General features: G+C 42.4%; 1 protein-coding gene across 3 annotated transcripts in view; it reads right to left on the bottom strand.

The window, feature by feature from the left end:
• Nucleotides 1-16179, bottom strand: part of ZBTB7A (zinc finger and BTB domain containing 7A) — a 615087-nt gene that overhangs the window by 271411 nt on the left and 327497 nt on the right. Inside the window, exon 3 of one of the 3 annotated variants that reach the window (XM_069767903.1) lies at nt 11453-12126. The exons of the other annotated variants lie outside the window; for them this stretch is intronic. Coding sequence (XP_069624004.1) covers nt 12081-12126 — 46 coding nt within the window. The 3' untranslated portion in view covers nt 11453-12080. Of the gene's footprint in view, nt 1-11452; nt 12127-16179 lie in introns of those variants that run through there. 3 annotated transcript variants of the gene reach the window in all.

The raw sequence follows: 16179 nt of genomic DNA, 5'->3' as shown, positions 1-16179 counted from the left end.
AGCAACAAAAAAGCAAAAAGCACTTAGCTATACAGAGCAGCAGGTCACAGGAACAATCAGGAGAAGCTCAGATCCAACACTGAAACATTGACAAGGAGCAAGGATAGCAGCATCAGGCGGAGTTAAGTAATGAAGCAGTTAACGAGCTCACCAGAACACCTGAGGGAGGAAGCTCAGAAGCTGCAGTACCACTTGTGACCACAGGAGTGAATTCAGCCACAGAATTCACAACAGTACCCCCCCCTTGAGGAGGGGTCACCGAACCCTCACCAGAGCCCCCAGGCCGACCAGGATGAGCCGCATGAAAGGCACGAACAAGATCGGAAGCATGAACATCAGAGGCAAAAACCCAGGAATTATCTTCCTGAGCATAACCCTTCCATTTAACCAGATACTGGAGTTTCCGTCTAGAAACACGAGAATCCAAAATCTTCTCCACAATATACTCCAATTCCCCCTCCACCAAAACCGGGGCAGGAGGCTCAACAGATGGAACCATAGGTGCCACGTATCTCCGCAACAACGACCTATGGAATACATTATGTATGGAAAAGGAGTCTGGGAGGGTCAAACGAAAAGACACAGGATTGAGAACCTCAGAAATCCTATACGGACCAATAAAACGAGGTTTAAATTTAGGAGAGGAAACCTTCATAGGAATATGACGAGAAGATAACCAAACCAGATCCCCAACACGAAGTCGGGGACCCACACGGCGTCTGCGATTAGCGAAAAGTTGAGCTTTCTCCTGGGACAAGATCAAATTGTCCACTACCTGAGTCCAGATCTGCTGCAACCTATCCACCACAGAATCCACACCAGGACAGTCCGAAGACTCAACCTGTCCTGAAGAGAAACGAGGATGGAACCCAGAATTGCAAAAAAATTGAGAAACCAAGGTAGCCGAGCTGGCCCGATTATTAAGGGCGAACTCAGCCAACGGCAAAAAGGACACCCAATCATCCTGGTCTGCAGAAACAAAACATCTCAGATATGTTTCCAAGGTCTGATTGGTTCGTTCGGTCTGGCCATTAGTCTGAGGATGGAAAGCCGAGGAAAAGGATAGGTCAATGCCCATCCTACCACAAAAGGCTCGCCAAAACCTTGAAACAAACTGGGAACCTCTGTCAGAAACAATATTCTCAGGAATGCCATGCAACCGAACCACATGCTGAAAGAACAAAGGTACCAAATCAGAGGAGGAAGGCAATTTAGCCAAGGGCACCAGATGGACCATTTTAGAAAAGCGATCACAGACCACCCAAATGACTGACATCTTTTGAGAAACGGGAAGGTCAGAAATGAAATCCATCGAAATATGTGTCCAAGGCCTCTTTGGGACCGGCAAGGGCAAAAGCAACCCACTGGCACGAGAACAGCAGGGCTTAGCCCTAGCACAAATCCCACAGGACTGCACAAAAGTACGTACATCCTGTGACAGAGATGGCCACCAGAAGGATCTAGCCACTAACTCTCTGGTACCAAAGATTCCAGGATGACCAGCCAATACCGAACAATGAAGTTCAGAGATAAGTTTATTAGTCCACCTATCAGGGACGAACAGTTTCTCTGCTGGACAACGATCAGGTTTATTCGCCTGAAATTTTTGCAGCACCCGCTGCAAATCAGGGGAGATGGCAGACACAATGACTCCTTCCTTGAGGATACCCGCTGGCTCAGATAAACCCGGAGAGTCGGGCACAAAACTCCTAGACAGAGCATCCGCCTTCACATTTTTAGAGCCCGGAAGGTACGAAATCACAAAGTCGAAGCGGGCAAAAAATAACGACCAACGGGCCTGTCTAGGATTCAAGCGCTTGGCAGACTCGAGATAAGTCAAGTTCTTATGATCAGTCAATACCACCACGCGATGCTTAGCTCCTTCAAGCCAATGACGCCACTCCTCGAATGCCCACTTCATGGCCAGCAACTCTCGATTGCCCACATCATAATTACGCTCAGCGGGCGAAAACTTCCTGGAAAAGAAAGCACATGGTTTCATCACTGAGCAATCAGAACCTCTCTGTGACAAAACCGCCCCTGCTCCAATCTCAGAAGCATCAACCTCGACCTGGAACGGAAGAGAAACATCTGGCTGACACAACACAGGGGCAGAACAAAAACGACGCTTCAACTCCTGAAAAGCTTCCACAGCAGCAGAAGACCAATTAACCAAATCAGCACCCTTCTTGGTCAAATCGGTCAATGGTTTGGCAATGCTAGAAAAATTACAGATGAAGCGACGATAAAAATTAGCAAAGCCCAGGAACTTTTGCAGACTTTTCAGAGATGTCGGCTGAATCCAATCCTGGATGGCTTGGACCTTAACTGGATCCATCTCGATAGTAGAAGGGGTAAAGATGAACCCCAAAAATGAAACTTTCTGCACACCGAAGAGACACTTTGATCCCTTCACAAACAAAGAGTTAGCACGCAGGACCTGAAAAACCATTCTGACTTGCTTCACATGAGACTCCCAATCATCTGAGAAGATCAAAATGTCATCCAAGTAAACAATCAGGAATTTATCCAGATACTCACGGAAGATGTCATGCATAAAAGACTGAAACACAGATGGAGCATTGGCCAGTCCGAACGGCATCACTAGATACTCAAAATGACCCTCGGGCGTATTGAATGCAGTTTTCCATTCATCTCCTTGCCTGATTCTCACCAGATTATACGCACCACGAAGATCTATCTTAGTGAACCAACTAGCCCCCTTAATCCGAGCAAACAAGTCAGATAACAATGGCAAGGGATACTGAAATTTAACAGTGATCTTATTAAGAAGGCGGTAATCAATACACGGTCTCAGCGAACCATCCTTCTTGGCTACAAAGAAGAACCCTGCTCCCAGTGGTGAAGACGATGGGCGAATATGTCCCTTCTCCAGGGATTCCTTCACATAACTGCGCATAGCGGCGTGTTCGGGCACGGATAAATTAAATAATCGACCTTTAGGGAATTTACTACCAGGAATCAAATTGATAGCACAATCACAATCCCTATGCGGAGGTAGAGCATCGGACTTGGGCTCTTCAAATACATCCTGATAATCAGACAAGAACTCGGGGACCTCAGAAGGGGTGGATGACGAAATCGACAAAAATGGAACATCACCATGTACCCCCTGACAACCCCAGCTGGATACCGACATGGAATTCCAATCCAATACTGGATTATGGGTTTGTAGCCATGGCAACCCCAACACGACCACATCATGCAGATTATGCAACACCAGAAAGCGAATAACTTCCTGATGTGCAGGAGCCATGCACATGGTCAGCTGGGCCCAGTATTGAGGTTTATTCTTGGCCAAAGGTGTAGCATCAATTCCTCTCAATGGAATAGGACACCGCAAAGGCTCCAAGAAAAACCCACAACGTTTAGCATAATCCAAATCCATCAGATTCAGGGCAGCGCCCGAATCCACAAACGCCATGACAGAAAACGACGACAAAGAGCATATCAAGGTAATGGACAGAAGGAATTTGGACTGTACAGTACCAATGACGGCAGACCTAGCGGACCGCTTAGTGCGCTTAGGACAATCAGAAATAGCATGAGTGGAATCACCACAGTAGAAACACAGACCATTCAGACGTCTGTATTCCTGCCGTTCAACTCTAGTCATAGTCCTATCGCACTGCATAGGCTCAGGTTTAACCTCAGGCAGTACCGCCAAATGGTGCACAGATTTACGCTCGCGCAAGCGTCGACCGATCTGAATGGCCAAAGACAAAGACTCATTCAAACCAGCAGGCATAGGAAATCCCACCATGACATCCTTAAGAGCCTCAGAGAGACCCTTTCTGAACAAAGCTGCCAGCGCAGATTCATTCCACTGAGTGAGTACTGACCATTTCCTAAATTTCTGACAATATACTTCTATATCATCCTGACCCTGGCACAAAGCCAGCAAATTTTTCTCAGCCTGATCCACTGAATTAGGCTCATCGTACAGCAATCCGAGCGCCAGGAAAAACGCATCGACACTACTCAATGCAGGGTCTCCTGGCGCAAGAGAAAATGCCCAGTCTTGAGGGTCGCCGCGCAAAAAAGAAATAATAATCAAAACCTGTTGAATAGGATTACCAGAAGAATGAGGTTTCAAGGCCAGAAATAGCTTACAATTATTTTTGAAACTTAGAAACTTAGTTCTATCTCCAAAAAACAAATCAGGAATAGGAATTCTTGGTTCTAACATAGATTTCTGATCAATAGTATCTTGAATTTTTTGTACATTTATAACGAGATTATCCATTGAAGAGCACAGACCCTGAATATCCATGTCCACACCTGTGTCCAGAATCACCCAAATGTCTAGGGGGAAAAAAAAAAAGTGAACACAGAGCTGAGAAAAAAAAAAAAAAAAAAAATGATGTCAGAACTTTCTCTTTCCCTCTATTGAGAATCATTAGTGTTGGCTCCTTGTACTGTTATGTTTGCTAATGACAGGTGTTATGAAGGCAATCCAGAAACACAGTGTGCTTAGCGATCGGAGCGCACACAGTGATCTGACAAATACCCAAAAATACAAGATCGAGCTCTGAGACGTGGAAACTCTGTAGACTGCACACCTGATCCTATCCTAAACACAACTAAAAGCGGCTGTGGATTGCGCCTAACAACTACCTAGGCAACTCGGCACAGCCTAAGAAACTAGCTAGCCTGAAGATAGAAAAATAGGCCTGACTTGCCCCAGAGAAATTCCCCAAAGGAAAAGGCAGCCCCCCACATATAATGACTGTGAGTAAGATGAAAAGACAAACGTAGGGATGAAATAGATTCAGCAAAGTGGGGCCCGATATTCTAGGACAGAGCGAGGACAGTAAAGCGAACTTTGCAGTCTACAAAAAACCCTAAAGCAAAACCACGCAAAGGGGTCAAAAAAACCCCACCGTGCCGAACTAACGGCACGGCGGTACACCCTTTGCGTCTCAGAGCTTCCAGCAAAACAAAAGACAAGCTGGACAGAAAAAAAGCAACAAAAAAGCAAAAAGCACTTAGCTATACAGAGCAGCAGGTCTCAGGAATAATCAGGAGAAGCTCAGATCCAACACTGAAACATTGACAAGGAGCAAGGATAGCAGCATCAGGCGGAGTTAAGTAATGAAGCAGTTAACGAGCTCACCAGAACACCTGAGGGAGGAAGCTCAGAAGCTGCAGTACCACTTGTGACCACAGGAGTGAATTCAGCCACAGAATTCACAACAGAACAGGTGCTGAACCTAGAGTCGCCAACTCGTATACAGTTAAGTAAATAAGGAAGCACACTGCAGCGCTAAAACATGTAAACTTGAAAACACGAAATTTGAACTGCATTACTGCACTAGAAATATGAAAAATGAGAGCTTTTAGCGCATAAAAATGGCCAATTTTATGTGTACCTGGTAGCCCCTTTACGGCATCTCTCTTATACCAGGTCCTAAACTTGCTTAACCTAGCTGAGAATAAATGTCTCCATCTGAATGGGTACATGTGAAACCTCTTCTTAGACTAAAATTCTCTCTCTCTGTGGAGGGGCATTGGACCTGCTGTAATTAAAACACCAGAAGCTAGGAGGCGGAGTGCACGATCAGAAGGTAAAGAATACATTTCAAAAACCATTTTTATGCGCTAAAAGCTCTCATTTTTCATATTTCTAGTGCAGTAATGCAGTTCAAATTTCGTGTTTTCAAGTTTACATGTTTTAGCGCTGCAGTGTGCTGCCTTATTTACTTAAGGTTTTTGAAATGTATTCTTTAGCCTTCTGATCGTGCACTCCGCCTCCTAGCTTCAGGTGTTTTAATTACAGCAGGTCCAATGCCCCTCCACAGAGAGAGAGAATTTTAGTCTAAGAAGACGTTTCACATGTACCCATTCAGATGGAGACGTTTATTCTCAGCGAGGTAAGGCAAGTTTAGGACCTGATATAAGAGAGATGCCGTAAAGGGGCTACCAGGTACACATAAAATTGGCCATTTTTATGCACTAAAAGCTCTCATTTTTCATATTTCTAGTGCAGTAATGAAGTTCAAATTTCGTGTTTTCAAGTTTACATGTTTTAGCGCTGCAGTGTGCTGCCTTATTTACTTAACTGTATACGAGTTGGCGACTCTAGGTTCAGCACCTGTTCACATTTAGTCTATGTTTGGATGTGCCGGTCAGGTTTTTGAAATGTATTAATTTTACCACTATCATGAAATAAAATGTCATGAGAAAAGAACCTCAGAATCAGTGTGATCCATTGAAGCATTCCAGAATTATGACCTCGTAAAGTGACAGTGGTCAGAAATTTAAAAATTGCAATGCGATTTTAATATGACCTTACATACAGCAATTCTGTCATTTACACAGTTTTCAAAGGAAAAATGTCAAAACATACATTATATATAAAATAGATAGAATAAAAGCCAGCAATTCATGTGCGCATACAGTAAAATCACACTGACAGATTCGGATATATACATATAGAATACATAGATGTCAGTGAAACACATACAGTGGGGAAAAAAGGATTTAGTCAGTCAGCGATAGTGCAAGTTCCACCACTTAAAAAGATGAGAGGCGTCTGTAATTTACATCATAGGTAGACCTCAACTATGAGAGACAAACTGAGAAAAAAAAATCCAGAAAATCACATTGTCTGTTTTTTTTATCATTTTATTTGCATATTATGGTGGAAAATAAGTATTTGGTCAGAAACAGACCATCAAGATTTCTGGCTCTCACAGACCTGTAACTTCTTCTTTAAGAGTCTCCTCTTTCCTCCACTCATTACCTGTAGTAATGGCACCTGTTTAAACTTGTTATCAGTATAAAAAGACACCTGTGCACACCCTCAAACAGTCTGTCTCCAAACTCCACTATGGTGAAGACCAAAGAGCTGTCAAAGGACACCAGAAACAAAATTGTAGCCCTGCACCAGGCTGGGAAGACTGAATCTGCAATAGCCAACCAGCTTGGAGTGAAGAAATCAACAGTGGGAGCAATAATTAGAAAATGGAAGACATACAAGACCACTGATAATCTCCCTCGATCTGGGGCTCCATGCAAAATCCCACCCCGTGGGGTCAGAATGATCACAAGAACGGTGAGCAAAAATCCCAGAACCACGCGGGGGGACCTAGTGAATGAACTGCAGAGAGCTGGGACCAATGTAACAAGGCCTACCATAAGTAACACACTACGCCACCATGGACTCAGATCCTGCAGTGCCAGACGTGTCCCACTGCTTAAGCCAGTACATGTCCGGGCCCGTCTGAAGTTTGCTAGAGAGCATTTGGATGATCCAGAGGAGTTTTGGGAGAATGTCCTATGATCTGATGAAACCAATCTGGAACTGTTTGGTAGAAACACAACTTGTCGTGTTTGGAGGAAAAAGAATACTGAGTTGCATCCATCAAATACCATACCTACTGTAAAGCATGGTGGTGGAAACATCATGCTTTGGGGCTGTTTCTGTGCAAAGGGGCCAGGACGACTGATCCGGGTACATGAAAGTATGAATGGGGCCATGTATCGTGAGATTTTGAGTGCAAACCTCCTTCCATCAGCAAGGGCATTGAAGATAAAACATGGCTGGGTCTTTCAACATGACAATGATCCAAAGCACACCGCCAGGGCAACGAAGGAGTGGCTTCGTAAGAAGCATTTCAAGGTTCTGGAGTGGCCCAGCCAGTCTCCAGATCTCAACCCTATAGAAAACCTTTGGAGGGAGTTGAAAGTCCGTGTTGCCAAGCGAAAAGCCAAAAACATCACTGCTCTAGAGGAGATCTGCATGGAGGAATGGGCCAACATACCAACAACAGTGTGTGGCAACCTTGTGAAGACTTACAGAAAACGTTTGACCTCTGTCATTGCCAACAAAGGATATATTACAAAGTATTGAGATGAAATTTTGTTTCTGACTAAATACTTATTTTTCACCATAATATGCAAATAAAATGATAAAAAAAACAGACAATGTGATTTTCTGGATTTTTTTTTCTCAGTTTGTCTCCCATAGTTGAGGTCTACCTATGATGTAAATTACAGACGCCTCATCTTTTTAAGTGGTGGAACTTGCACTATTGCTGACTGACTAAATACTTTTTTGCCCCAATATATATATATACAGTGGGGCAAAAAAGTATTTAGTCAGTCAGCAATAGTGCAAGTTCCACCACTTAAAAAGATGAGAGGCGTCTGTAATTTACATCATAGGTAGACCTCAACTATGGGAGACAAACTGAGAAAAAAAAATCAAGAAAATCACATTGTCTGTTTTTTTAGCAATTTATTAGCATATTATGGTGGAAAATAAGTATTTGGTCAGAAACAAAATTTCATCTCAATACTTTGTAATATATCCTTCGTTGGCAATGACAGAGGTCAAACGTTTTCTGTAAGTCTTCACAAGGTTGCCACACACTGTTGTTGGTATGTTGGCCCATTCCTCCATGCAGATCTCCTCTAGAGCAGTGATGTTTTTGGCTTTTCGCTTGGCAACACGGACTTTCAACTCCCTCCAAAGGTTTTCTATAGGGTTGAGATCTGGAGACTGGCTAGGCCACTCCAGGACCTTGAAATGCTTCTTACGAAGCCACTCCTTCGTTGCCCTGGCGGTGGGCTTTGGATCATTGTCATGTTGAAAGACCCAGCCACATTTCATCTTCAATGCCCTTGCTGATTGAAGGAGGTTTGCACTCAAAATCTCACGATACATGGCCCCATTCATTCTTTCATGTACCTGGATCAGTCGTCCTGGCCCCTTTGCAGAGAAACAGCCCCAAAGCATGATGTTTCCACCACCATGCTTTACAGTAGGTATGGTGTTTGATGGATGCAACTCAGTATTCTTTTTCCTCCAAACACGACAAGTTGTGTTTCTACCAAACAGTTCCAGTTTGGTTTCATCAGACCATAGGACATTCTCCCAAAACTCCTCTGGATCATCCAAATGCTCTCTAGCAAACTTCAGACGGGCCCGGACATGTACTGGCTTAAGCAGTGGGACACGTCTGGCACTGCAGGATCTGAGTCCATGGTGGCGTAGTGTGTTACTTATGGTAGGCCTTGTTACATTGGTCCCAGCTCTCTGCAGTTCATTCACTAGGTCCCCCCGCGTGGTTCTGGGATTTTTGCTCACCGTTCTTGTGATCATTCTGACCCCACGGGGTAGGATTTTGCATGGAGCCCCAGATCGAGGGAGATTATCAGTGGTCTTGTATGTCTTCCATTTTCTAATTATTGCTCCCACTGTTGATTTCTTCACTCCAAGCTGGTTGGCTATTGCAGATTCAGTCTTCCCAGCCTGGTGCAGGGCTACAATTTTGTTTCTGGTGTTCTTTGACAGCTCTTTGGTCTTCACCATAGTGGAGTTTGGAGTCAGACTGTTTGAGGGTGTGCACAGGTGTCTTTTTATACTGATAACAAGTTTAAACAGGTGCCATTACTACAGGTAATGAGTGGAGGAAAGAGGAGACTCTTAAAGAAGAAGTTACAGGTCTGTGAGAGCCAGAAATCTTGATTGTTTGTTTCTGACCAAATACTTATTTTCCACCATAATATGCAAATAAATTGTTAAAAAAAACAGACAATGTGATTTTCTGGATTTTTTTTTTCTCAGTTTGTCTCCCATAGTTGAGGTCTACCTATGATGTAAATTACAGACGCCTCTCATCTTTTTAAGTGGTGGAACTTGCACTATTGCTGACTGACTAAATACTTTTTTGCCCCACTGTATCACTGGAGCTCAGCCACAGTGATCTTGGGGTTCTTCTTTACCTCTCTCGGCAAGGCACTTCTCCCATGATTGCTCAGTTTGGCTGGATAGCCAGGTCTAGGAAGGCTTCTGGTTGACCCAAACTTCTTCTATTTAAGGATCATGGATGCCACTGTGCTCTTAGGAACCTTGAGTACTGCAGAAATTCTATTGTAACCTTGGCCATATCTGTGCCTTGCCACAATTCTGTCTCTGAGCTCCTTGGCCAGTTCCTTTGACCTCCTGATTCTCATTTGGTCTGATAAGCACTGTGAGCTGTGATAGCTTGTATAGACAGGTGTGTGCCTTTCCAAGTCAAGTCCTACCACTTTAATTAAACCCAGCTGGCCTCTAATGAAGGAGTAGAGCCATCTTAAGGAGGATCACAAGGAAATTGTCAGCATGTGACTTTAATATGAGTGTCTGAGCAAAGGGTCTGAAAATTTATGACCATGTGATATTTCAGATTTTTTTTTATTCAATTTGCAAAAATGTCTACATTTGTGTTTTTCAGTCAAGATGGGGTGTAGAGTGTACATTAATGTGAAAAAAATGAACTTTTTTGAATTTACCAAATGGCTGCAATGAAACAGAGTGAAAAATTTACTGAGGTCTGAATACTATCCGGTACCCACTGAAAATATATCTACCTATTCCATTTGTATTTACTGTATGTAATCCATCTCTTCTATCCTGTCGCCTCCTACAGTAATTTTTCAGAAGGTAAATTAACCAAAGGTAATTAACCTATCCAATCATTCTTTTTCTAACATTGAATTGGACCTCCTGTCTAAAGGTTTGACATTCTCACCAAGCATAAGGTTTGATCGCTTTACAGCCGTGAAAGGCCTTCACATTTTTGCTAAATTACTGCATTCAAGAAATGGTTTCACAATGAAGACATAAGACACAACTTTCTGATGTCAGAGGAACAGGAGGTGCTACAGATTCTGGAGGAACTTTGTATGGAACATGAAATACCATCTCTAGGTAAAGTATAATTTTCCATCAGTCAAAACTCTAAAAAAAAATTACCTCCACTATCTTTGTGCTCTAATATTGAGATCTTTATTCAATTGGTAACCAAAGCCTTTGAAGAGATACCCAATAATGTTTATATGAAGAATATGACTGTCAGAACACATGGGCCTTAAACGTCTGAAAAAATTTGAAGTGTTTAAGCCAGCCGATAAAGGCAGCAATATTGTGGTATGGCCTTGTAGGATGAATAAAGCTGAAGCATACCGCCAATTAAAAGAACCATCAAGTATAAGAAACTTACGTTTAACCCCATGTCTTCATGCAGTGAAGATCCTGGGGAAGATCCTCTAAGCAGCGTTGGATAGTAATATCTTCACTCAATAGATACGTGACCTCCTGTGGATTAAAGATCTATCTGTCCCAACACTATATTTATTAACAAAAGTGCACAAAGACACTCAAAATCCTCAAGGTAGGCCCATTATATCTGGAATTGGGGGATTGCCGAGAACGATGGCAAATATATCGATTCTTTCCTCAAGCAGCTTGTCGAGAAGATTCCATCGTTTTTTGCGGGACACGTCTGATTTTTTACGTAGGATTGACTATACACATTGACGAGGACATGCTCCTTGTCACTTGAGATGTAGAGTCACTCTACACGAGTATTCGACATCAGCATGGGTTAAAGGCAACAGGATATTACCTCTATGATGAAATTTTCCCAGGGGGAGACGTAGTTTATTCTACAATTGTTGAACTTTCTCTTTACCCACAATTTTTTTTTTATATTTAATGGGTCCTTCTACCTACAGCTCCAGGGGACAGCCATGGGAGCGGCTTGTCCACCCTCCAACGCTAATCTGTTTCTGGGGCCGTGGGAGAGGGACCTTATCATGGGGCCCTTCTCCGATATCACACAATCAACAGAGCAAGAGAATAGTGAACAATTCCAAAAGCTTTATTTAGGCAAAAATACAAAAGATCCATATACGATCCACCAACTCAAAGGATAAAATAGTCCAGAACATGAATGCAGTTCAGTTACAGAATAAAAGTCCAACAATCCAGCACAGAGGATACAGTCCATATTCCCTTCTTTCTCTCTCTGACATGCTGTCTTCACATCATGGTTCCACACAGGATCTGAATTTCCCCCATTTCCTGTCCTCTCCTTATGTCCAGGAGTAGTCAGACAGGTTGGGGTGGTTTTCAGACCTCCCACACCTGACAAAGGTGCCTGGTGGATTAAGGCACTACAGGGGGTCATTGTTTCAACAAGCTAGTTCAATATGTCATTAGCATATTAGCAAACAGGTGTTTGCTGACCCTGTGGAGAGATAACAGTACAGGAATGTGGGGGCTGATATCAGATGGGAGATAACAGCAATTCATCAATTGGCAAATAACTCATCCTACAAGAGAACACCATGATAATCAGTAAAATATAAATATACACAAGATGATACCCACATAACGTATCCCACCATCACAGACCTACTCTCAATAGATCGGTACCCGTGGATGAATGGGGTCATTTTGTGGACCCAGAATATCGACAGTGTATTTATGATCTGGCGGGGGAAGGCGAGTTACACACCAACTAACCAACCTCATATTTTCAAGCATAAGTAATAAACCACTAAATAACTGGGGTTGTACACCATGTGGCATGTGAATTGCCTGCCCGAATATAGAGAAAGCAAAAGAATTCCTATCGTCTGATGGAAAGAAATAGGTCATTACACATTCTATTAATTGCTCCACACGGACAGCTGTTTATCATGCAACATGTCCCTGCTCCCTAATTTATGTAGGACTTATCATGAGTGCATTAAAAGTTAGGGCACGGGAACATGTGCGAGACATCCTGGCAGCTGCTAATGAGGAAGATATGGAGCCATAAAAGACGATCCCAAGGCATTTTCAACAGTACCATTCTTGTGACACATCATTAAAGGAATTGATCACATTCATTCTAACTTTCACGGAGGAAATCTTAGCCGCCTGCTGGCACAAAAGGAAGCCAGGTGGATATGGACCCTGTGCACCCTACAACCAGATGGATTAAATGAATCATTAAGTTTTGCTCTTTTTATCTGAACTCCGACCCCGTACATTGGTATGTTTGTTAATTTTGGCATCTTCTTTTATTGCATTTTAGCTTTTTGTCTTTCGGTGATTGTTTAGTCTTTTTTTATCGTATATTGGTTTTAATTTTTGATACTAATTTGTGATACTTCTTCACAGCTCCTGAGGGTAATTTTTGCTATACTGATTGAACATCACTTTTACCCTGATTTGAATGGAATCGTGTCTGCTTGATACATTCTGGAAATTTCGCCTACAAGGCTGCTGTCAGAGAAGCATGGTTGGAACCATGCCCTGCCCGATACATGGGAATTTTAGTATGGACTGCCACTTTTTTGTTGCATACTTGCTATGTGATCTTATTTGTCCACAGGAATATCCTGTGTGATACCACAAATGGACTTTCTTATACATGGACTTGTTTTTATATGGATCCTCCACTTTATACATGAACTTTCTTTTCTCAGATGGATTGAAGAATAACGCCGTGGTGGATTGACAAATCACTTTGAGAAATTAGAATTTCACTCCATATTAGTTTGTATAATATATGAAGACTTTTTGAGCCCTCTATATTGGGCATATGGTTGGTGGATACTTTTATTTTCAACCATGGTTCATTTGGAGTGTATATTGTATGTATATAACTGTGCATCCTTAGATATTAGTATTCACAATATATGCACCTAGTTATATTTGTACGGATGCTTCTATTGTCACTTGTGCACTTTATTATAATCATAATCATGTTATCTACATTTAACTACAAGTATCGGCAGTCCACTCTCCCACTTCCTGCGGTCACGTGACAAAATGCTAGGCATATTGTAATTAGCCACTCTATGGTTTTAACCCCTTCATGACCCAGCCTATTTTGACCTTAAAGACCTTGCCGTTTTTTGCAATTCTGACCAGTGTCCCTTTATGAGGTAATAACTCGGGAACGCTTCAACAGATCCTAGCGGTTCTGAGATTGTTTTTTCGTGACATATTGGGCTTCATGTTAGTGGTAAATTTAGGTCAATAAATTCTGTGTTTATTTGTGATAAAAACGGAAATTTGGCGAAAATTTTGAAAATTTCGCAATTTTCACATTTTGAATTTTTATTCTGTTAAACCAGAGTGTTATGTGACACAAAATAGTTAATAAATAACATTTCCCACACGTCTACTTTACATCAGCACAATTTTGGAAACAAAATTTTTTTTTGCTAGGAAGTTATAAGGGTTAAAATTTGACCAGCGATTTCTCATTTTTACAACGAAATTTACAAAACCATTTTTTTTAGGGACCACCTCACATTTGAAGTCAGTTTGAGGGGTCTATATGGCTGAAAATACCCAAAAGTGACACCATTCTAAAAACTGCACCCCTCAAGGTGCACAAAACCACATTCCAGAAGTTTATTAACCCTTCAGGTGCTTCACAGCAGCAGAAGCAACATGAAAGGAAAAAATGAACATTTAACTTTTTAGTCACAAAAATGATTTTTCAGCAACAATTTTTTTATTTTCCGAATGGTAAAAAGAGAAACTGAACCACGATAGTTGTTGTCTAATTTGTCCTGAGTACGCTGATACCTCATATGTGGGGGTAAACCACTGTTTGGGCGCACGGCAGGGCTTGGAAGGGAAGGAGCGCCATTTGACTTTTTGAATGAAAAATTGGCTCCACTCTTTAGCGGACACCATGTCACGTTTGAAGAGCCCCCGTGTGCCTAAAAATTGGAGCTCCCCCACAAGTGACCCCATTTTGGAAACTAGACGCCCCAAGGAACTTATCTAGATGCATAGTGAGCACTTTAAACCCCCAGGTGCTTCACAAATTGATCCGTAAAAATGAAAAAGTACTTTTTTTCACAAAAAAATTATTTTAGCCTCAATTTTTTCATTTTCACATGGACAACAGGATAAAATGGATTCTAAAATTTGTTTGACAATTTCTCCTGAGTACACCGATACCTCACATGTGGGGGTAAACCACTGTTTGGGCACATGGTAAGGCTCGGAAGGGAAGGCGCGCCTTTTGACTTTTTGAATGGAAAATTAGCTCCAATTGTTAGCGGACACCATGTCGCATTTGGAGCGCCCCTGTGTGCCTATGCAATGGAGCTCCCCCACAAGTGACCCCATTTTGGAAACTAGACCCCCCAAGGAACTTATCTAGATGCATACTGAGCACTTTAAACCCCCAAGTGCTTCACAGAAGTTTATAATACAGAGCCATGAAAATAAAAAATAATTTTTCTTTTCTCAAAAATGATTTTTTAGCCTGGAATTTCCTATTTTGCCAATGGTAATAGGAGAAATTGGACCACAAATGTTGTTGTCCAGTTTGTCCTGAGTACGCAGATACCCCATATGTGGGGGTAAACCACTGTTTGGGCGCACGGCAGGGCTCAGAAGGGAAGGCACGCCATTTGGCTTTTTAAATGGAAAATTAGCTCCAATCATTAGAGGACACCATGTTGCGTTTGGAGAGCCCCTGTGTGCCTAAACATTGGAGATCCCCCACAAATGACCCCATTTTGGAAACTAGACCCCCAAAGGAACTAATCTAGATGTGTGGTGAGCACTTTGAAGCCTCAAGTGCTTCACAGAAGTTTATAACGCAGAGCCATGAAAATAAAATAAAAAATTTCTTTTCTCAAAAATGATTTTTTAGCCCGCAATTTTTTATTTTCCCAAGGGTAACAGGAGAAATTTGACCCCAAAAGTTGTTGTCCAGTTTCACCTGAGTACGCTGATACCCCATATGTGGGGGTAAACCACTGTTTGGGCACATGCCAGGGCTCGGAAGTGAACTAGTGACGTTTTGAAATGTAGACTTTGATGGAATGCTCTGCGGGCGTCACGTTGCGTTTGCAGAGCCCCTGATGTGGCTAAACAGTAGAAACCCCCCACAAATGACCCCATTTTGGAAACTAGACCCCGAAAGGAACTTATCTAGATGTGAGGTGAGCACTTTGAACCCCCAAGTGCTTCACAGAAGTTCATAACACAGAGCAGTGAAAATAATAAATACGTTTTCTTTCCTCAAAAATAATTTTTTAGCCCAGAATTTTTTAATTTTCCCAAGGGTAACAGGAGAAATTTGACCCCAATATTTGTTGTCTAGTTTCTCCTGAGTACGGTGATACCCCATATGTGGGGGTAAACTACTATTTGGGCACTTGCCGGGGCTCGGAAGTGAAGAAGTGACGTTTTGAAATACAGACTTTGATGGAATGCTCTACGGGCGTCATGTTGCGTTTGCAGAGCCCCTGATGTGACTAAACAGTAGAAACCCCCCACAAGTCACCCCATTTCGGAAACTAGACCCCGAAATGAAATTATCTAGATATGTGGTGAGCACTTTCAACCCCCAAGTGCTTCAC

Source organism: Ranitomeya imitator, chromosome 1, assembly GCF_032444005.1.
Source record: "Ranitomeya imitator isolate aRanImi1 chromosome 1, aRanImi1.pri, whole genome shotgun sequence".
Lineage (NCBI taxonomy): Eukaryota > Metazoa > Chordata > Amphibia > Anura > Dendrobatidae > Ranitomeya > Ranitomeya imitator.
Note: the sequence above shows the minus strand (reverse complement) of the source record. Positions and strands in the feature narration are given on the sequence as shown.